The sequence below is a fragment of the Neomonachus schauinslandi genome, chromosome 9 (assembly GCF_002201575.2).
Source record: "Neomonachus schauinslandi chromosome 9, ASM220157v2, whole genome shotgun sequence".
NCBI classification, from domain to species: domain Eukaryota; kingdom Metazoa; phylum Chordata; class Mammalia; order Carnivora; family Phocidae; genus Neomonachus; species Neomonachus schauinslandi.
In genome coordinates this window covers 38,574,506-38,597,840 of record NC_058411.1, presented here as the reverse complement: position 1 = coordinate 38,597,840, position 23,335 = coordinate 38,574,506, and the positions used below count along the sequence as shown (strand labels likewise).

General features: G+C 36.3%; 1 protein-coding gene across 2 annotated transcripts in view; it reads left to right on the top strand.

The window, feature by feature from the left end:
* Positions 1-23,335, top strand: part of MNAT1 (MNAT1 component of CDK activating kinase) — a 206,105-nt gene that overhangs the window by 79,669 nt on the left and 103,101 nt on the right. The window contains exon 6 of one of the 2 annotated variants that reach the window (XM_021701441.1): positions 2,505-2,630. The exons of the other annotated variant lie outside the window; for it this stretch is intronic. Coding sequence (XP_021557116.1) covers positions 2,505-2,630 — 126 coding nt within the window. The remainder of the gene's footprint in view (positions 1-2,504; positions 2,631-23,335) is intronic. 2 annotated transcript variants of the gene reach the window in all.

The following is a 23,335-nucleotide window of genomic DNA, read 5'->3' as shown; positions in this document are numbered from 1 at the left end:
TCAGTTATGTCTTAAATTTTGTTAAGGGCTAATATTGTTGTCAAATGTAGTAACTGATTTTTATTAGAAATATTGTTTGCCAGATGGCTTGCTTAAAGTCAGTTAAAATAATCTTTAAAAAATGGTCATTATAAAGCTTTTAATGAGTATTACAGGCAGTCTTATTAAAATTTCTTTAAATATTAAACAGTATACCTTCAGGCAATTAATGTAGTTTAGAGAACCTTTCAAGATAGACTGGAAAGCTAAGAAAAATTAAATAACTTGCAAGGCTGAATCTGCATTTTATGTATTCCTGAGAGCATGTATGTTCCCATAGTTTATTTTACTCTGTAGATTTTTGTTGTTGTTAGAGCTCCTGCTTCATTCTAATTTAACATTCACAAAGATTTTCAGCTTTCAGAGTTTTGAATGCTAAAATGGAATAAAGCAGATTGAAGTAAATTGTATGCCTTAATGTCAAAATTAGTTTTAGACTCCTAGAACGTTTATTTTTTATTAAATTTCAGCTGTATTACCAAGACATTTTAATATTCAGGTCCTTTTATGTGAAAGCAAAACCAGGATTAAAATGGGCCGAAGTATTGATTAGCAACTTTTTGAAGTGAACACATTGTCTTGCTTTTACACAAGGACGTTCACTTATTAGAGTAAATACCAGGTATGGAAGAGCATTTGAATTCACTTAGAGTATAAGTTGAGAAGGAATGCCAAAGAAATTTATTTTTCTTCTGTTAGTTTTTACATATGAAAAGATAGTAATGGGTTTCAAAAGTTATTTTGGGCCACAGCCCATTTAAAATCTCTCTTAATTTTACATTTTATTATAAATTTTTTTACATTTTATTTAAAGTTCTTTTTTAAAAAAAATATTTGAGAAAGTGAACGAGCAGGGGTGGGGAGTAGGGGTGGGGGGGAGGAGCAGAGGTAAAGGGACAAGCAGACTCCTCACTGAGCATGGAGCCTGATGTGGGGCTCAGTCTCATGATCCCGAGATTTTGACCAGGGCTGAAATCAGGAGTTGGACACCTGACCAACTGAGCCACCCAGGCACCCCTTTTTTATAAAATTCTTAATGGAAATCTAGAATAGCTGCAGAAATTCACAATAATACTGTTACTAATGCAGAACTAATGCTTTATTGTAGAATATGAAAGGTATTCAAGTATATTCTCATAGTATATTTCATTCATTCTCCTTTATTATTGCTAAAGGTCCCAAGGCTCTATTTTATAAATAAAACTTGTGTTCTTTCATTAAAAAAAATTTAATCTTTGTAAATTGCTGTTGCAAAGCACTTCTGTTACCAACTCTTTAGGTACAAATTTATTCTAGGGCAATTCTGTTGAAATAAATTGGTTGTTATTTGAATTACTTCTGTACTGTAGCCTTAAAACAATTCCTTTAAGTATGTTAATTAACTACATTTGTGCCTTAAAAATATTCTTAAGTTGTTGATTTGGAAAGAAAATTAGATTCTGCTATACTTTTACTTTCATACTATGAAATGTTTAACAATATAGTTTTTTTAAGGATTAAATTCTAGGTAGTTATTATTTTAAAAATCTGTAGGCCATTTGAAGAATATGTGTGTTTTTGTAGGTAGCCTTGGTATAGGAGATAGAAATTTGTTTGTAACTTCATTTTTGTTTGCACATATAAAGTACTGTGTTTGTATATATGATCTCCTTCCTTCTTGGCTTCCTTCTGCATGTGTTTCTGTGTTCTTATTTAACTGAAAACTCAGAAAGGAAGAGGTCTGGATACATTTAGTTTAGACCTTAGTTCCACAGCACTTTAAAAATATAAGAGAACTTCATGTTAAACAGGATAAATAAGCCTATGTATAAGAATTAGTAATTTGCTTGTTATTAATATGTATGTGTGCAGATTTGTGTAAATAGTAGCCCTGGTTTAGTATCAGTATAAGATACTAGAAATATTTACTATCATTGTGTTAATTAAGAAAATCTAGACTTAATTTCTGAAAATAAGTCCATAAAGGAGAATAAATATATTTTTGGTTGTACTTAACAATTGTTCCATTGTGCAAAACAGAACAAGGATCATTTCCAAACGGCCTCAGGTGAAATCTAATGGGAAACAATTGCAGACTGGTCTGAATTCACTGGTAGAAGAATGTGTCTTAGATAAACATCTGATCTAAGTTATAGTACTTTGTATTACTCTTTTTGTGATCAGCTTTTAAATTTTTTTAGTTTAATAAATATGGTTGGCTTTGCTAGATGAAATAAGACTCTATTATATTGTCTTTAATGTGGATTTTATAAAAGTACTTTTTTTGCAGGTTATTTTGATTTATGAATCTCAAACAGCCTTTTCTTATTATGGAATGTTAAATTTTTTTGCGAAGTGTTCTCCATAAAGTGAATATTTAGGTTGACATCAAATGCTTATGAAAAGGCATAATTTAAAATAAAAGACTTGTTGCTCATTAGTTTTTCCTTTTTAACTTTCATATTGCACTTTTACTTTTCTTACAGGAGAGTTCTGATCTCCCTGTTGCTCTCCTGTTGGCTCAGCATAAAGATCGATCTACCCAGTTGGAAATGCAACTTGAGAAACCTAAACCTATAAAACCAGTGACATTCTCCACAGGCATCAAAATGGTAAGCTGTATTTTAATGGCTTGTTTGAAGAATGTATTTCAAGGATTGCACTTTATAACTTTATATTGATTTCTACAGTTAAATTGGAAGGTTCAGATGCTTTTAGAACAGTATCTGATCTAGGCTAGACCTATAGAAACATAAATACACACAGTGAAAGGGGAAAGTGAAAAGTAATAAATAATTTTCAAAGTATGTAACAATTTTGTTGTACGTGAAATTGGGTTTGTATGTTTTTTTTCTTATTTTACATAAATTTTGAAGCTTGTAGTGTAGAAAAACATTCTTAAAGAAAATGCAGACTTCCTGATTTCTTGTATGGCATGTAAGAAGCTTGGATATTGTCATCCCATTCTAACAACAAGTAAAAAGCTGAGCATACTGAAAAATCCAACAACTTTTCTTAGATCCATGAATGAAAAGAGGTCATAAGGCAAACCACTGCCCTCAAAATTGGAGAGATCAGTAGAGAATACAGGGAATCACAACTTAACTAGAGTAGCAACCTCGCCAGGAACTAGTGCTCGTATAGGTAAATCTGATTGTAATTGACAAATTGCTGGAGGCTCAGTGTGACAACTCTGAGAGTTCAGAACTCTGGGGGGGGAACCAGTTATTGAGGGCCCTTGCACTTTTGTGAGTTTTACCTCTTGCATCTCTATCACGTTCTCTCAGTGAATATTAGAGAAAAATCCCCTCTTGCTTTTAGCAGAGAAAAAGGAAAAGGAACAATTTTGAAATATACAAGAGCATTTCGTTCTTCTTAATAAGGCCTACCATCAGGATAAACTATTTCGTCAGAGTCTAACCTACTGGAGTTTATGAGAACCTATCTGATGTAGGGGAAGGGAAATACCCAATTCCAGCTGTTCAAGCCTTCTGTATGGGAGAAGGGAAACAAATAGCTTCAGCGTACTCTAACCATTCTGCCCTGCCTAAGGGGCAGTGGGATGGATTGAGAAGCTCTTGTGAAGTTCACAGTCTAGAAGCACAGGCGCTCTAAAGGACTGGGACCTGATCATAGAACTATAAAATGCTCTGCCATCCCCCACACCTCACCACCACATTGCTAAAGGCCTATTTATAGCAGTGCCTTTTCCCCAGTCCATTATGCCTTGGTTGTCAAGAAAAAAATAATAAAACATATTAAAAGGCAGAAAACAAAGTTGGAAGAGACAGACCAAGCATCAGAACCAGGCTTAGATATGGCAGCGGTGTTGGAATGATCAGACTGGGAATATAAAACAATTGTGATTAATATGCTAAGGGTGCTAATGGATAATGTAGATGACATGTAAGAAAAGTGGGCAATGGTAAGGAGAAGGATGGAAATTTAACCAAAAAGAGATGCTAGAGAAAAGAACACTAACAGAAATGAGGAATAGCTTTGATGGGCTCATTAGTAGACTAGACACCCTGACAAAAAAATCTTTGAGGATACATCAGTACACTCCTTGAAAACTGAAAACCAAAGAGAAAAAGCCCGGAGGGGATAAAAAAAAACCAGAACAGAATATGCAAGGACTGTGGGGTGACTATAAAAGGTATAACACATGTGTAATGGGAATGCCAGAAGGAGAATGAGAGAAAGTCACAGAATATTTGAAACAATAACAAGTGAGAATTTCCCCCAAATTAACGTCGGATACCAAACCAAAGATCCAGAAAGCTCAGAGAACATTAAGTAGGATAAGTGCCAAAAGAACTACACTTAGGTACATCATTTTCAAATATCAGAAAATTGAAGATAAAAATTCCTGAAGCAGCCAGAGGGGGAAAAATACCTTGCCTATAGAAGAGCAAAGGTACGAATTATATCTGGCTTCTCCTCAGAAACCACAAGAAGAGAGTGGAGTGAAATATTTAAGGTGATGAGAGAAAAAAATCACCAACCTAGAATAATGTCCCATGCAGAATTATCTTTTAAAAGTGAAGGAGAAATTGGGATGCCTGGGTGGCTCAGTTGGTAAAGTGGCCTAATGTTGATTTGGCTTGGGTCATGATCTCAGGGTCCTGGGATTGAGCCCCATGTTGGGCTCCAAGCTCATGGGGGAGTCTCCTCTGCTCAAGGATTCTCTGTCTCCTGCCCCTCCCTCACCTTGTGCATGCACGCTGTCTCTTTCTCTTTCTAAAATTAAAAAGTGAAGGAGAAATAAAGACTATCAGACAAACGAGTTTTTTGCCAGTAGACCTTCTTTGCAAGAAATGTTAAAAGAAGTTCTTTTAGAGCTAAGGAAATGATATAGGCAGAAACTCAAATCTAAAAAAAGGAAGAGCATCAGAGAAGAAAAGAATGAAGGTAAAATAAAAACTTACTTTTTTATTCTTAATCTAACAGATAACAGTTTAATAAGAATACTGTATTTGAATATGTTTGCTTATGTGTATGTGTATACACACACACTCACTTATATAAGTAAAGTGAATGACAGTGATGATGTAAGATACAGGAGGAAGCAGAACTGTCTTATTATTATGAGGTACTCACACTACCAATGTTTTTCTCCCCAACTGCCCATTCAGCTACTGTTTTTTTTTTTTAAAGATTTTATTTATTTTTGCAGGAGAGAGAGGGAGAGAGAGAGAGAGAAAGTGCACGCAGGCACACGAGCAGGGGGGAGGGGCAGAGGGAGAAGCAGACTCAATCCCAGGACCCTGGGATCGTGACCTGAGCCGAAAGCAGACGCTTAACCGACTGAGCCACCCACGCGCCCAGCTACTGTTTTTTGATTTTTAAAATTGCCTACCTTGTTAGTCATACGTGTGCCGCCTATTAGATTATAACATCTTGAGGGCAGAGGCTGCATATTTTTTTGTTTTATATAATTATGAGTATGTGGGTACCTGAATAATATAAAATATTCCCGATCAATTTTAAATTTACAAATTTAGGAAGTATTAACACATTTTCATATAATGTAAAGAAAAAAATTATTAAGGAATTACAAAAGCTTTTGAATTAAGAGACAGTATAGAGAAAAGAAAATAGTCATGGAAAGACTCAGGTACAAGGGGATTAAACTTCAGCTTCACCACTTACCAGATGTCTATGCATGCGTAAGATACTTCTTTATTCTTGCTGGGTTTGTTTCCTCATTGGTAAAGTTGAGATAATTTTCACTTTATATGATTGTTTGGAGGATTAAAAATATATATATAAAATGTTAACGACGTGCATCTTTAATGTTATCAGTAATTTTTTAAGAGAGGGAGGGGGTGGGGCAGAGGGAGATAAAGAATCTTAAGCAGGCTCCATGCCCAGTGCAGAGTCTGATGCCGAGCTTGATCTCATGACTCTGAGATCATGACGAGCCAAAACCAAGAGTCAGCTGCTTAACCAACTTCACCACCCAGGTGCCCCATCAGTAATGTTTATTGTTATTATTATAGTTAAATATCTAAGTGAATTACATAATGATTTTTTTACATTGTGTAATTAGGTAATAAAATATTTCCAAGGTTCTTGAATTTGAGGGAATTTTATGATAAATCTGTCATTTTGATACTTCTATAAATCTATGGTAGTGCTGTGACCATAGTGTTTTAAAATTTTTTAAAATTTATTTTTTAATTCATATATAGTAAAGGTCATTCTTTGTGGTATACAGGGTCTTGACAAATGCATAGTTGTATATCTACCACCTAGTCATAATATAGAACAGTTCCATCCCTCCTCAAAATTCCTTTGTTCTACCATTTCATAGCCTGTACCTCCAACCCCCCTAAGCAACTAGTGGTTTGTTCTGTGTCTCTATTGTTTTGGGTTTTGTAGAATGTCATATAAAAGGAATCATGCATACAGGCCTTCTAAGTCAAGGTTTGTTAACTTAGCAAGATGTATTTGAGATCATGCATGTTGTTGTTGTTCCTTTTTATTGAGTAATATTACCGTTTTATGGATATACCAGTTTTTTTATCCATTCAACAGTTGAAGGACATTTGGATTTGTGTTTTGTTTTTTAATGATTATGAGTGAAGCTGCTATGAACATTTGTATACAGTTTTGTGTGTCCGTGAGTTTTCATTTCTGTTGGCTAAATACTAAGAATGAAATTGGTGAATTATATGGTAAGGCTATGTTTAGTTTTGTAATAAACTGCTAAATTGTTTTTCAAAGTGGCTGTACCAGTTTGCATTCCCACCAACCTTTTATGAGTGTTCCAATTGCTCTGTATCTTTGCCAGTGCTTGGTATTTTGAGTTTTAAAAATATTTTAGGCATTCAAAATAGGTGTGTAATGTTATTTCATTATGGTTCTAATTTGCATGTCCCTGATGACTAGTGACGTTGAGCATTTTTTCATGTGCTTATTTGCTATCAGTTTTTCATTTGCTCTTAGCATTTACTTTAATACTTAGGTATCTTTTTAGAAAAGGTTGTGACCTTATTATTTATTTTCTTTATTCTTTCCTCTCTTACAACTTTTTGTTTTGTGAAATGTAGTGTATATACACAAAAGTACACAGAACCAATTATCACAGAGTGAACATCTGTGTAATCATCACAGAGGTAAAAGAAAAATAAGTATTGTCAATGCTTTAGAAGCCTGCCTTATGACCCCTTAGACTTGGTCAGTTCCCCATTCTTTTTCCTCAAAGTAGTCACTTTTCTTCTTCTTCTTCTTCTTTTTAAAATTTTATTTATTTATTTATTTATTTATTTATTTTGAGAGAGAGAGCACAAATCGGGGGAAGGACAGAGAAAGGGAGAAGTAGACTCCTCACTGAGCAGACTCCTCACTGAGCAGACTCCTCACTGATGCCAGACTTGATCCCAGGACCCCAGGACCATGACCTGAGCTGAAGGCAGACGCCTAACTGACTGAGTCACCCACGCATCCCAAAGTTGTCATTCTTCTTTTATGGCAGTCCCTTTCTTGCTCTTATAAATAACTTTAACATCTAAGCATATATGTCTTAACCTGATTAATGTTGGGCCTGTTCATATTATATTTGTGAGATTCATTCATGTTTTTTGCATATAGCGCTTTTTTTTTCTTTTTCATTGTTGGATAATGTTCCATTGGAGGAACATACTACTATTTATCCATTCTACTGTTGGTGGATGATTGGATCCCTTTGAGTTTTGGGTATTATGAATTATGCTAACGTGTTAATATATGTTTCTTGGTGCACATGTACACATATTGTTTTGGTGGCTGTTTACCTAAGAATAGAGTTATCAGGTCATAGTGATTTTTAGGCAGTATTGCCAAATCATTTCCCAAAGTGGTTTTTGCCAATTGTACTTCTACCAGCAGTGTTCTTGTTATTCCACATTTTTGTCAACACTTGTGATTTTCTGTCTTTTCCAGTTTTACCATTCTGGTGGGCATTTAGTAGTGTTTTGTGATTCTAATCTGCATTTTATTTTGCTGATCACTAATGACATTGAGCATTGGCTATCCTATTTTCTGAAATGCCTGCTCAAGACTTGCTAATGTGTAGGCGTTTTTTATATGTTCTGGATCTAAGTCTTTTATTAATCATATGTGTTGTAGGAATTTAAATTATTTGCTGGGTCACCTGGTTGGCTCAGTCAGTGGAACATATGACTCTTGATCTTGGGGTTGTGAGTTCAAGCCCCATGTTTGGTGTAGAGATTACCTCAAAATAAAATCTTAAAAAAAATCATTTGCTGTCTCTCAAGGGATATAGGGATTTTTGGCTGTGTGATTTCAGTAGTGGCATTTGTGATCTGTTGCACACCTTCATACTTCTGTTCCAACTTGCTCTGAGAAATAAAAGTGTTTTCTTTTACCTACCCCTTCCCCCCACAAAAAACCCACAAGCAATTCACTCCTGGCTTGTTTCTTTTCAGTTTCTTGAGGGTATCTTTTGATACCTTTATTGTTTTACTTTTTTTTTTTTTTAAAGATTTTATTTATTTATTTGACAGAGAGATAGACAGAAGGCACAAGCAGAGGGAGTGGCAGAGGGAGAGGGAGAAGCAGGCTCTGCACTGAGCAGGGAACCCGATGCGGGACTCGATCCCAGGACCCTGAGATCATGACCTGAGCCAAAGGCAGACGCTTAACCATCTGAGCCACCCAGGCGCCCTATTGTTTTACTTTTTTATTATCCACCTAGAATTGATTTTTTTTTGATATGATGTAAGGTAGGTGATCTAATTACTTTAATGCTTGTTGAGATTCATGTAACTTAAGTGTATGATAGAATACCTATTATTATTGTGTCCTATAACAATTCAGCTTTTGGTTCAACGGCAAGGTGAAATTTTTAAATGACAGTTTTTATGTGAATTTATTAATACCACTGAATGGGGAGGCCGAACGTAATGTAGGTGAAAATCCAATGTTTATGTAGTTGAATGTTTTTATACTCTTTGGAAAAATCAATCCTAAAATGCAGAATAAAAAGTAACATTTATTGAGCATCTATATCCCAGGGGTTGATTTCATTGAGCAAATGTTGGTAAGGATGCCAACATTGCTTAGGACTTTGTGACCTTTGACAATTCTTTTTAATAAAAGTTCTTATCTTTTGTTTTTATAACTCCATGAAATGGTATTCTTATTTTTGCAGATGTGAAAACTGAGTCTCAGAGAAGTTAGATCACATATAAAAGGTGACACCGAGACTCATTCTCTTTCTATTATACCTCATTATTTAATTAATGAGAATATTAAAAAACAGAATTTATAAATTCTCCTTCAGGTATCTTTCTGATTTGAAGAGAGCTAGGATTTGAGTTATTGCTTCTAATAGTGGGCTGATTGTATGGACTGGGTAATGTAAGGGACAGGAGCCAGCACAATGACCTTTTCTTTTCCTGATCTGCTCTACTTAAAGAAAGTCCAACACAACAAATTAAGTCAGATATACTGAACTTGGAGAAGGTTCAAGGAAGACATACAAATGTGATAAAGGGTTTTATTATTTATTTATTTATTTATTTATTTATTTTTTTAAAGATTTTATTTATTTATTTGAGACAGAGAGAATGAGATACAGAGAGCATGAGAGGGAGGAGGGTCAGAGGGAGAAGCAGACTCCCTGCCGAGCAGGGAGCCCGATGCGGGACTCGATCCCGGGACTCCAGGATCATGACCTGAGCCGAAGGCAGTCGCTTAACCAACTGAGCCACCCAGGCGCCCAGATAAAGGGTTTTAGAAATAGATCCTTTGAGATGTGACTGAGAAGACAAAATTTATTTACTAAACCCAGAGAAAGATAAAGGGTTAAAAATTGGCATGATATAATGAGTAAGAAATGAGGATTTAATTATTATGTATTGAGATATGTAGAGTTGAGACAGTCATCAGTGAACAGATTTTGGTTAGGGATGTTCACATATATTGTGCCTGATGAATTCTTTGAATTATATTTCCTAGGAATTAAACTCTCAGTGGGTGGGGACATGTTAGGGGTAGGATCTTAGAAAAATTATTTGTATAATTTGTGACTTGACTTCTTTAGAGATTTCCATTTAATCACTGTATTATGCATGAATAGGAGAAACTTCATTTTTTTTTTTAAAGATTTTATTTATTCATTTGAGAGACAGAGAGAGCACAGCAAGGGAAGGCAGAGGAAGAGGGAGAAGCAGACTCCCTGCTGAGCTGGGAGCCCAACGTGGGGCTTGATTCCAGGACCTGGGGATCATGACCTGAGCTGAAGGCAGACGCTTAACCATCTAAGCCACCCAACTAGGTGCCCCAGAAGAAACTTCATTATATATATATATTGTCTTTACTGTAGTGATAGTTTTGAGCCTTTTTTTTTTCCTTAAGATTTTATTTTTTTAACTAATGTCTATACCCAGTGTGGGGCTCAAACTTACAACCCTGAGACCGAGTTGCATGCTTTACCAACTGAGCCAGCAGGTGCTCCTGAACTTTTAAAATAAGAGTTCCAATGTTGTTTCTCAGTCAGGCATTTGTTATTTTAATTTCATTGTTTCAAGTCCCAGCAATATAATTTTAGGGTCTTCTGTTTCTTCTTCATATCATAAGTAATTCTAATCTTTTTCCCAAAAGAATAGATATGGCTACCATTCCTGATTACATCATTCTCAGGTGAGCCTATGAATAGACTTCAGTAAACCAGGTTTTTACCCCCATTTGTTGATAATTTGTGTAGTTAAATTATTAAATTTTCCATACAGCAAATCTACAGATTTAAGTAACTAAGTCTTAGTCTTGTCTTTATTGGGGGGCAGGCTTAGAGGTAGAGAGAGAATCTTAAGCAGGCTCCACGTCCAGCATGGAGCCGGTCACAGGGCTCTATTTCACAACCCTGAGATCATGCCCTGAGCTGAAATCAAGAGTTGGACACTTAACTGGCTGAGCCACCCAAGCGCCCCATAGGTCTTAGTCTTTTGGGAGGGAGAAAAGCCACATTGGTCAGGTCATAAAATTAGGAGCCAGAATCTAAGGCTGGGAATCTGGTGCTTTTTCAGATAAGATGGTGTTCTAAACTTCACTGTGCTTTTGTATGCAAACTGGAAACAGAGTCAACAGAGGTTCCCTAAGAATTATTTTTAAGTATAACTTTTGGTCCTTTGTGGGTGATTACTGGGGAGTAGTTTAGGGGAATGTGCCATTCATTGCCAAAGGGGAAAGCTGTTTGAGTATTTTAACCCTAATGTTTAAAAAATTTTATATTATCTATGGGTAAGCCAGAACAGAGCTCATTTATGATATACATTGGCTTTTGTGACTGCAACAAATAGTATTTAGCTATTTATATCAAGCATTGTTTATTCTTCTGATCTCATTTGAAGATTAAACTCTTTGTTAAAATGTTACAGAAAATTAATGTCCAGTTGTATCTGAAATAAAATAAAAATTATATTGAATAGTCAGTTTTGTCCTATAAAACCATAAATTTGAGCCAAACAGTTTAAGTGCTTTAAGACCATTTTGTCTAAAAATTGAAAATAAAACTTGACCAAATATTATTAATCCTGTTTTTTTTTTTAAGATTTATTTATTTTAGAGACAGAACCAGTCAGAGAGAGAGAGAGAGCATGAGTAGAGGGAGGGACAGAGGGAGAGGGAGAGAAATCCTCAAGCAGACTCCCTGCTGAGCACGGAGCCCAATGCAGGGCTCCATTGCATGACCTTGAGATCATGACCTGAGCCAAGATTAAGAGTCAGACGCCTAACCCACTGAGCCACCCAGGTGCTCCATTAATTCTGTTTTTTGTTTTGTTTTGTTTTTTAAGAATTTTATTTATTTCAGAGAGAGAGAGAACATGAGCAGGCAGAGGGGCAGAGGGAGAGGGAGAAGCAGACTCCCAGCTGAGCAGGGAGCCCGATGTGGGCCTGATCCCAGGACCCTGGGATCATGACCTGAGCCGAAGGCAGACGCTTACCAGACTGAGCCACCCAGGCGCCCCTAATTCTGTTTTTAATAGACAGTTTGCATTTACGTAGCAAATCAGAGTGTAGCAACCAAAGAAGTCATGTGTCCTTTATCAAGTCTTGTGAAGATGCAAGTAGTATTTGAATTCTGTTTGTGTGTTTCTATCTTTAAATGTGTTTTCAATTAGTAAAATTAACATTAAAAATAGCCTTATCAGTTGTTATGCATTATGAAATCCATTAATACATAAATGATTGAGCTATTTATTTCTCTTAACAAATGTCTCTAGCTAAAATAAATAAATAAATGTCTCTAGCTATTTTGTTATTTCGATAAAATTGTAGTTTATTCTAATTTTCACCATAGATATCTTTGAAGAGTTTATATGTAAGTATATAGAAGTTTTGTTAGTTCAGTCATATTTGGAAGGAAATGGAGGTTCTTATAAATTAGGATAATCTTGAGTACTTTAATACGTAAACCTTTTATAAAATGAATAGTTGCTCATGATTAAAATTGTAAATTTGAATTTTATTATTTTTAGAGTTATTTAAAATGGGTTGTCATATAATATTATTGTAAGGGGTTCAAATTGTGGCTCCTCTGCTACATACAGACTAGCTGTATGACCTTGGACAAATCACTTAACCCGATAAAGCCTTAAGTTACTAAGTTCTTTTTTTTTTTAATTAAAAAATTTTTAAAAAGTTTTAAATCAAATTCCAGTTAACATACAGTGCAATAATAGTTTCATTTATACAATATAGTGATTCAGCACTTCCCTACAACACCCGGGGCTCATCTCAGCCAGTGTACTTAAGTGTCCTTAATCCCCATCACCTATTTTACCCACCCCCATCTACCTCCCCTCTGGTAACTATCAGTTTGTTCTCCATAGTTAAGAGTGTGTTTCTTGATTTTCCTCTCTCTTTTTTCCTCCCTTTGTTTATTTGTTTTGTTTCTTAAATTCCACATATGAGTGGAGTCATATAGTATTTGTCTTTCTCTCACTCACTTATTTGGCTTAGCATAAAATCTTTAGTTCCCTCCATGTCATTGCAAATGGTAAGAATCTTTTTTTATGGCTGAGTAATAGTCTATTATATATATGTATATGTGTGTGTGTGTATATATATCCCACATCTTTTCTATCCATGTATCAGTTGATGGACACTTGGGCTGTTTCCATAATTTGGCTATTATAAATAATGCCGCTATAAACATTGGGGTACATGTATCCCTTTGAATTAGTATAGGGTTGTTGACTATTTTTTGAAATAATTACATAAAACTCAAAGTGCCTGGCCCATTGTAAGTATAAATGGGTATAGATATAGGTAAAAAGTATAATAGACCAGTGAATTTTGATTGCAGGTAGAGTTTGTGACTTTTTAAATTTATACCATACCTTTTTGACTAGATATTCCTTATAGGCCCCCAAATGCCTTTAGAAACCTTTTTTTAAGGGACGCCTGGGTGGCTCAGTTGGTTAAATGTCTGCCTTTGGCTCGGGTCATGATCCCGGGGTCCTGGGTTCAGGTCCCAAGTCGGGCTCCTTGCTTGTTGGGGAGCCTGCTTCTCCCTCTGCCTATGCTGCTCTGCCTGCTTGTGCTCTCTCTCTCTCTGTGTCAAATAAATAAATAAACTCTTAAAAAAAAAAGAAACCTTTTTTTATATTCCATATTTCTAGATAACATTTCAGTTATACTATGGACATATAAGAAACTGAAATATTTAGTGTCCATAGTTGGGGAAACTTAGAAATAACTAATTATATACTGTGAGCTTTATATTCTTTCCCATACCTTACTATGGTGAAGGGAAAAAAGCAGTTACTGATCAAACTATTGGCTATAGGAGTTATTGCAGTGGTTGAATTTATTCCAGGAAACTTGTCTGATGATCTGGACATGAGCATAAGCAGAAATAATGAATCAGGGAGTTGTGAATTATATCAGTTATTTTAATTGTAATAGGAACAAGTTAAAATCAGTAAGATATGAATAGTGGGAAGCCTTGATCCTTTAGTCGCAGTCTGGAGGACTTTCTAGATATGTGAAAATGTGGAAATACTCAGTCTGGAATGCAGAAATAATGGTTTCCTGATTGAATTAATATATTCAACAAGCATTTTCTACAGTGTTTTATACACTTCATTTTGTATTGCTTAATGTAATGAGACAGATTTTTCAGTCTTACAGATATTTTTATTAGGTACCAATCAGCCTATCACAATAGGGTTTTTTTTTTTTTTTTTAAGATTTTATTTATTTATTTGACAGAGACAGAGATAGCGAGAGTAGGAACACAAGCAGGGGGAGTGGGAGAGGGAGAAACAGGCTTCCCGCTGAGCAGGGAGCCCGATGTGGGACTCGATCCCAAGACCCTGGGATCATGACCTGAGCCGAAGACAGACGCTTAATGACTGAGCCACCTAGGCACCCCCTCACAATAGGGTTTTATCAAGTACCTATTATATTTGCAGGGCGGTGTTAGCTGCTGGTGTTTGAAGATATGATAATTTTATTAAGTGGGGGAAAAGAAGGAAGATGTGATTAAAGCAGTCCCTTAATATTATTTCATTTAATCCTCACACATATCCTACAAGGTTGATAGTGATATTACTGTTTATGAGGAAACATGATGACTCAGATAAAATAAGTCTCTCAAACTCATAATTCTGCTAAGTGGGAGAGCTAGGATTTAGGCTCAGGCAAGTCTGACAGATTTCAAGTGTTTTCTGCTACTTTACCTGAATGGTCTTTGTCTTCCAAAAGTTGTCTAAGTGGGAAGTGAAAACTAACATGTAAAAATGAACTGAATAGTATTGTTTCTAAATACAGTGAGGCTTTCTACCAAGGGACCCAAATTCAATAAATCCTTGTGGAATATGGTGAACTAGAATTAAGCCTCGAGAAATGTAAACTTTAAGAAAGATGGAAGGGAAGAAAGAAGCCATTTCATATTTAAAATGGATATGTAGGAGCATTCTGAGCAAAAGAATGGAAGGAGTGAATTTAGCAAAGTTCATTCTATGGTTCCCAGCCAGGAGTTTTCTTCTGATGAACTTGCACAGTAATTTCAAAATGCTCATCCTTTCTTTGGCTCCTGAGGTCATGCTATGAAATTCAAATACCTAGAATTATTTTCACATGTCAGTAAGAGCTTTTTAGTAGTAATCAGTTGAATAAGTTAAAGGTTACTAAAATTGATATTTGGAAATGCTGAAATAAATCCATTTTTTGGTGTTTGCTTAGGACTATGATACATACAGTATTTTTCTGAGAAGTCTGGTTGCCACAAATATTTGGCAGTCTTACAAGGCTGCATCTGCACATGTGCATGACCAAATAATTTCTGAAGTGCTTGTCAATGTGGTACTTTAATTTTTTAGTTAAGCAAATTTATTTTTTCTCTGTAATTTTATCAGCGCACGAACAGTATTGTCTTGAACTAATTGTAGTGTTCTTGTTACTATTCGTCTAATAATATTTGTAGCAACATTACTATTTGGACTCTTTCTAAGTTGGGAAATTCCTGTAGGATTTCTAGTACTGTTCCTCTTTCATTCCTGATACTGGTAATTTATATCTTCTTACTTCTTTTCTCTAGTCATTCTGACTAGAGGTTTATCGATTTTCTTGATCCCGTCAAAGAACCAGTTTCTTACGTTGTTATTTATTTTCCATACCAGTGATATTTACTCTTTATTATTTCTTTCATTCTCCTTAATTCTACCTTTCTAATTTCTAAAGATATAAGCTTAGATGATTGATTTGGGACTTTCTGATTTTTTTTTTATTACTGACACTTAATGTTATTATAAATGTTCTTTTAGCCATTTATTTAGTTGCATCTCACACATTTGACATGCTATTTTGACGGTTTGAGTCCTCTGAGAGGCAGTTACCAAGATGGGTTTAAATGTGCAAGAAATGTGTTAGGGAAAATACCTGTGAGAGAAAATGAGGAGGCAGCTGTAGGAGATGGAGAAAATCATTGGATGGTGAAGGGGGTTTGATCCCAAGTGGAGAAAGAAACAAGGTTGGGTAGGGGCACCTGGATGGCTCAGTCAGTTAAGCATCTGCCTTTGGCTTAGGTCGTGATCCCGGGGTCCTGGGATGGAGCCCCATGTCGGGCTCCCTGCTCAGCGGGGAGTCTGCTTCTCCCTCTCCTCCCCACTTGTGCTCTCTCTCACTATGTCTGTCTCTCTCAAATAAATAAATAAAATCTTAAAAAAAAAAATCTTAAAAAAAGGAAACATTTTAAAAAAAAAGGTTGGGTAGAAATGTCTCAGACTGCAGTGTATTTTTCCCTTTTCTCTCTCTCTTTTTTTGTTTTTTTTGTTACACTATAGTGTATTTCTAAGGAAAGTTTGGCAAGGCGACTGGGGAGTTCTTGTGACAGACATTTCTGTCACAAGTTGTCCTAACTACAGAACTGCCTTCGTATTCCTCCCTCACTCAGTCACTGGCTAGAAGATGGCCTTAGTGCAAATGTGGAACTGGATTTCATAGTGTAGCTGCTGGGACTCTTACTCCATTATGCTCCTGCACTTGGGAGATGAGAGGTGCATTCATGTAGCCATCATAGTTGTGTTTTCATTTTCATTTAGTTAAAATAATTGTGTAATTTTGGTTTCGATTTCATGCTTGACCCATGGGTTATTTAGAAATGTGTTGTTTAATTTCCAAATGTTTCCAGATTTTCTAAATACTTTTTTGCTTGATTTGTAGTTTAATTTGCTTGTAGTGAGAGAATGTGCTTTGTATGATTTTAGACATCTTTGACATATTGAGACTTGCTCTGTAGCCCAGAGTATGGTCTATCTTGGTGAAGTTTTTTGTGAATTTGGAATGATTTGTATTATGATCTTGGGCAGAGTATTCTTTAAATGTGAATTAGGTGAAGTAAACTGATTTAAGTCTTGTTTCCTCATTGATTTTTTTTCTTTTCTAACTGAGGGAGCAGTGTTGAAATATTCTAGTATGATTGTGGATTTAAAAAAAATCAATTTTGCATTATATATTTTCAAGCTCTGTTTTTAGTTGCATAGACATGTAGGATAGTTACATCCTTTTCATACTTTCACATCTTTATTATGAAATATTCCTCTTTATTCCTGATAGTATTCTTTGTTCTAACTACTATTTCTTTTTTTTTCTTTTTTAAGATTTTATTTATTTGAGAGAGAGAGGGAGAGACAGCGAGCACAAGCAGGGGGAGTGGCAGAGGGAAAAGCAGACTCCCCGCTGAGCAGGGAGCCCGAGGTGGGGCTTGATCCCAGGACCCTGAGATCATGACCTGAGCCACCTAGGTGCCCCTAACTACTACTTTTTTTGATGTTAATATAGCCACTCTAGCTTTTTGATTGGTGTTTTCATGGTATGAGTTGCTTTCTTAATGTGTACAGTTGGATCTTGGTTTTTAATTAAATCTGACAATCTCCCTTTGCTTATTGTTTTAAGGTAATTATTGATATGGTTTGGTTTAAATTTACCTTCATCAAATTTGGAAAAATTTTGGTGATTATTTCTTCACATATTTTTCTATTCTCCTCCCACCCTGAATTCAATTACATATAATTGATATTGTTACATAGTTCATCAGTGCTTTGCTGATTATTTTTCTAGTCTTATTTCTTTGTGCTTTAGTTAACTACTGTTGCTATGCTTTCAAGGTCACTGATTTTTACTTTGCTTAGTGCCTCATCTGCTGTTTATCCTTCTTGTTATATTTTTCATTGCGGGTAGTATGCATTTTAAATTTCTATATATTCCATTTGAACCTTTTTTTTTTTAAAGATTTTATTTATTTGAGAGAGAGGAAAGAGAGAGAACGTGTGTGCATGAGTAAGGGGGAGGGGCAGAGGGAGAGGGACAAGACGACTCCCTGCTGAGCGGGGAGCCCGATGTGGGGCTTGATCCCAGGACCCTGAGATCATGACCTGAGCTGAAGGCAGACACTTAACTGACTGAGCTGCCCAGGCTCCCCTGAAACTTTTTTTTTAAATAAAAGATTTATTTATTTATTTTAGAGAGAAAGAAAGAGTATGCTTGAGGAGTGGAGGGGGAGGGGTAGGGGGAGAGGGAGTGAGAGTCCTAAGCCAACTCCCTACTGAGTGTAAGCCCCACGTGGGACTCGATCTCACGACCCTGAGATCACGAACTGAGCCAAAACCAAGAGTTGGACACTTAACTGACTGGGCCACTCAGGTGCCCCTGAGAGTCTTTTTTTTTTTTTTAAAGATTTTATTTATTTATCTGAGAGAGAGAATGGGAGACAGCATGAGAGGGGGAGGATCAGAGGGAGAAGCAGACCCCCCGCTGAGCAGGGAGCCTGATGTGGGACTCCATCCGGGACTCCAGGATCATGACCTGAGCCGAAGGCAGTCGCTTAACCAACTGAGCCACCCAGGCGCCCCGAGAGTCTTTTTTTTAATCTCCATTTCTCTCATCATGTTCATGTTTTTTCTCTACCTTCTTAAGCATGTAGAGCATATTTATAACAGCTCTTTTAATGTCCTTGTCTGCTAATTTAATCATTTGTTATTTCTGTGTCTTCTTTTGACTGATTTTTTTCTCCTTGTATGGGTCATCTGTTTTTGCCTTGGTTTTGAATACCCTGGTAGTTTATGGTATTCCAGTAAATATTTTCAGACTTTGTTTGGGGTTGTAGTTAAGTTACTTATAATCTGTTAGATCCTTGCAAGGATTGTTTATAAGCATCATTAGGGTATATAGGAGAAGACTTTAATGTTAGGCTAATTTAGCTCCACTTTCTTTTTTTTTTTTTTTTTTTTTTTTTAAAGTTTTTTTTTTTTTTTTTGAGAGAGAGAGAATGAGAGAGAGAGAACACCTGAGAGGGGATAGGGTCAGAGGACGAAGCAGACTCCCTGCCGAGCAGGAAGCCCGATGCGGGACTCGATCCAGGGACTCCAGGATCATGACCTGAGCCGAAGGCAGTCGCTTAACCAACTGAGCCACCCAGGCGCCCTTAGCTCCACTTTCAAGGTGATACATTTAGAGGACCGTACCTGATGCCCCATGTATTGAGACCTTTTTACCTTGTTTATTGAGAATATGAACTATTCTGATAACTGTGTGAGCTTTGGAAATTGTTTTACCTATTGGGTCCCAGGTTATTTTCTTGGCCTTGAGAAGTTTACTCTTTGTCACATTCATATCAATACCTAGGCATAAATTAAGGACATCGCTTTGTAGATTTATAGAGCAGAAGTGGACAAATTATAGCACCCAGGCCAATCCCACCTACCACCTGTTATTCTAACTCAAGTATTATTGGAATATAGCCATACTCATTCATTTACATATTGTCTTTGTTTGCTTTCATGTTTTAATGAGTTGAGTAGCTATGACAGAGATTGTATGGCATGCAAAACCTAAAATATTTATGTGCCCTTTACAGAAAACATTTGCTGACTCCTGCTTTAGAGTTTTCTCTCTGTGCAGCATTTTCCTCTCTAGTAATCTGCCCTGGAAATTATTGCCACCTTGACAGCCATGATGTCTGATCCCAGTCTTTTTGACTCCCTAGCTTTTTTTGGGTTCCTTTCCACATATCCTGGCCTGGAAATTGCCTCCATGTAGTAAGTTGAGACAATATAGGACTTACTTCATTTGCTTCCCTTCCTTTGGACATCATAGTCCTGTACTGGCTGATAGTCAATTTGTAAAACCATTGATTCTTGTGTTTTTTTTTTTTTTTTCTAGTTGCTTAAGTTGGGGAATGGGCCATCCAGTCCTGGTTATTGTAAAATGGTCATATGCAAGAAAAACAGAATAATATTTTGAGATTCATTCATATTGTTTTGTGTATCAGGAATTAGTTACTTTTCATTGCTTTGTAGTATTTTATTTGTTTGAATATGCAGTTTAGCGATTCTCTTACTGATGAATATCTGAGCTGTTCTTTTTTTTTTTTTTTTTCTTCTTAACAAAGCTGCTATGAACTTTCTTGGGTAAACTTACCCAAGATTTTGTGAATCCATCTTTTATTAATTTCTCTTGGGTCAATATACAAGTGAAATTGCTATTTGTAGGGTAGTTACTTGTTTATTTTAGAAGAAAATCTCAATCTTTTTCCCAGTAGTCGTTACCTAGTTTTATACTGCCACCAATAATATGAGAGTTTTGATTGTTCCACTTTTTGTCATCAATTAGTGCTAAGAGCGTTTTTAATTTTAGCTATTTTGGTGGGTGTTTAATGGCATCTTGTTGTAATTTTAATTTGCATTTCCTTTTGAACTAATGATTTTGAGGATTTTTTCATTTGTTTGGCTTTTTTATATCTCCCTTTATGATGTCTCTTCATATCTTTTGTCCATTTAAGTAATTGGATTGGTGTCCTTTTATTATTGATTTATAAAAGGTTTTAAAATACATGGTATACAAGTTTTTTGTCAGATACCTGTTTAACAGATTTCTCCTAGTCTGTATATAGCTCACTTTTTCGTTTTCTTAATCATTATCTTTTGATGAGCTGAAGTTTTTCTTTTTAAAGATTTTATTTATTTATTTGACAGAGAGAGACACAGAGAGAGAGGGGGAACACAAGCAGGGGGAGTGGGAGAGGGAGAAGCAGGCTTCCCGCAGAGCAGGGAGTCCTATGCGGGGCTCAATTCCAGGACCCTGGGACCATGACCTGAGCCGAAGGCAGACGCTTAACGAATGAGCCACCCAGGGGCCCCTGAAGTTTTTATTTTTAATGAAGTCTAATTTATGATATTTTTTTCTTTTAAGGTTACTTCTTTTTGTATCTTCTATAAGGAACCTTTACTGCCTTAAAGTCACAAAGATATTCTTTTGTTTAAAAGCTTTAGAAATTTTGCTTTTACAGATAGGTCCCTGGTCCATCTTGGATTAATTTTTGTGTACGGTGTAAGGTACTCGTTGAGGTTCATTTTTTTTGCACATGGATATCCATTTATTCTAACACTATTTGCTTAAAAGACTTTCTTTTCTCCATTGGATTGCTTACATATGTTTGGTGCCTTTGTTTATAATCAATTGTCTGTATGTAAATGTGGGTCTATTTCTGTTCTCTCTATTCAGTTCTTATAACTCCATCTTGGTTACTGTAGCTTAATAGCAATTTTTTTTTTTAAGATTTATTTATTTGAGAGAGCGAGAATGAGAGAGAGAGTACATGAGAGGGGGGAGGGTCAGAGGGAGAAGCAGACTCCCCACTGAGCAGGGAGCCCGATGCGGGACTTGATCCCTGGACTCCAGCATCATGACCTGAGCCAAAGGCAGTCGCCTAACCAACTGAGCCACCCAGGTGCCCCTACAGTTCTTGAAGTCAGGTAGTGTTAAATCTCCCAACTTTGGGGCGCCTGGGTGGCTCAGTTGGTTAGGCGACTGCCTTCGGCTCAGGTCATGATCCTGGAGTCCCGGGATCGAGTCCCGCATTGGGCTCCCTGCTCGGCGGGGAGTCTGCTTCTCCCTCTGACCTTACCCCCTCTCGTGTTCTCTCTCTCATTCTCTCTCTCTCTCGCTCTCAAATAAATAAATAAAATCTTTAAAAAAAAAAAAATCTCCCAACTTTGTTTTTTTTCAAGATTGCTTTCCATAGACTCAAAATTTTATTTTATTTTATTTTTTCTGTAGATTCAAAATTTGAGAATCAATTTGTTAATTATTACAAAAAGTCTTGGTGAAATTATGATTGGGATTCTGTTGGATCTGTAGATCAATTTGGGGAGAATTGAGATCTTAATAATATTGAGCCATGCAGTCTGTGAACTTGGTATATCTCTTTATATATTTAGGGCCTCATTAATTTTTCTCAGCAGTGTTTTTTGGTTTTTAGTGGTTGACGTTGAACTGTCAAATTTGCTCCTAAGCATTTTATGTTTTTGGATACTGTTTTCAAGGAAATAATTATTTCAGATTTCATTTTCCTATTGCTTACTCCTAATATGTATTTTCTATACTGGCCTTGTATCTTGTGTACTTAAACATTTTATTTATTATTTTTAGTATGTGCTTTTAGTTTTTTTTTTTTAGGCAGTCATGTCATCTGCATGTAGAGACTGTTTTACTTCTTCCTTTCTGTCTTTTACTTTCTTTTCTTGCCATATTGCAGTGCCTTATTCCACACCTACAAGGGAAAATATTTAGTCTTTTAATGTTATATATTGTATTAGCTGAGAATTTTCATGGATGCCTTCAGTTGGACTGAGGAAAATTCCTTCTATTTGTAGTGTACTGAAATTTAAAAAATTATGAGTAGGTGCTGAATTTTGTAAAATGCTTTTTACTACATCTATTAAAGATGATTTTTCTTCTTTGCATTGTTAATGTGAGTTAAATTGATTCCTTTTCAAAGTTAAATTAACTGCATATTTGTGATAAATTCTGTATGGTCATGAAGAGTGTGTATGCAGTTTGCTCTTATTTTTAGTAAGGATTTTTGTGTCTGTATTCAGGAGGGTATTGGCTGACCATTTTCTTTGCCTTTAGATGTCTTTGTCTTTGGTATCAGGGTAATACTGATAATGTTTTTACCAGTAATGTCCACAGTGGTTTTTGTCAGGATATTTGGCCTCATTTTGAGAAGAGTTTATATGAAATTGGCATTATTTCTTCCTGAAATGTTTAAACTTTTTTTTTTTTAAGAGTTTATTTATTTAGGGCACCTGGGTGGCTCAGTCGGTTGAGCGACTGCCTTCGGCTCAGGTCATGATCCCGGAGTCCTGGGATCGAGCCCCACATCGGGCTCCCGGCTCGGCGGGGAGCCTGCTTCTCCCTCTGACCCTCCCCCCTCTCATGCTGTTTCTCTCTCGCTCGCTCTCTAATAAATAAATAAATAAAATCTTTAAAAAAAAAAAAAGAGTTTATTTATTTGACAGAGAGCGCAAGCAGGTGGAGCGGCAGGGAGAGGGAGAAGCAGGCCTCCTGCTGAGCAGAGAGTCCGATGTGGGGCTCGATCCCAGGACCCTGGGATCATGACCTGAGCCAAAGGCAGATGCTTATCTGACTGAGCCACCCAGGTGTCCCTCTTCTGAAATGTTTAGAGTTCACTATTGAAATCATCTGGAACTCTTAATTTTGTTAATATATAGATTTTTGGTAAATTTAATGTGAAGAGAAACCGGAGTATAATGGTAAATTTAATTTTTAAGATTTTTAAAAAATATTTTTCAGAGAGAGCGAGAGTGAGCGCACAAGCAGGGTGAGTTGCAGGCAGAGGGAGAAGTAGCCTCCCCACTGAACGAGGAGCCCGATGCGGGACTCAATCCCAGGTCCCTGGGATCACGACCTGATCTGAAGGCAGATACCTAACTGACTGAGCCACCCAGGTGTCCCATAAATTTAATTTTTAAAATAGATATAAGCTATTTGGATTTTCTGT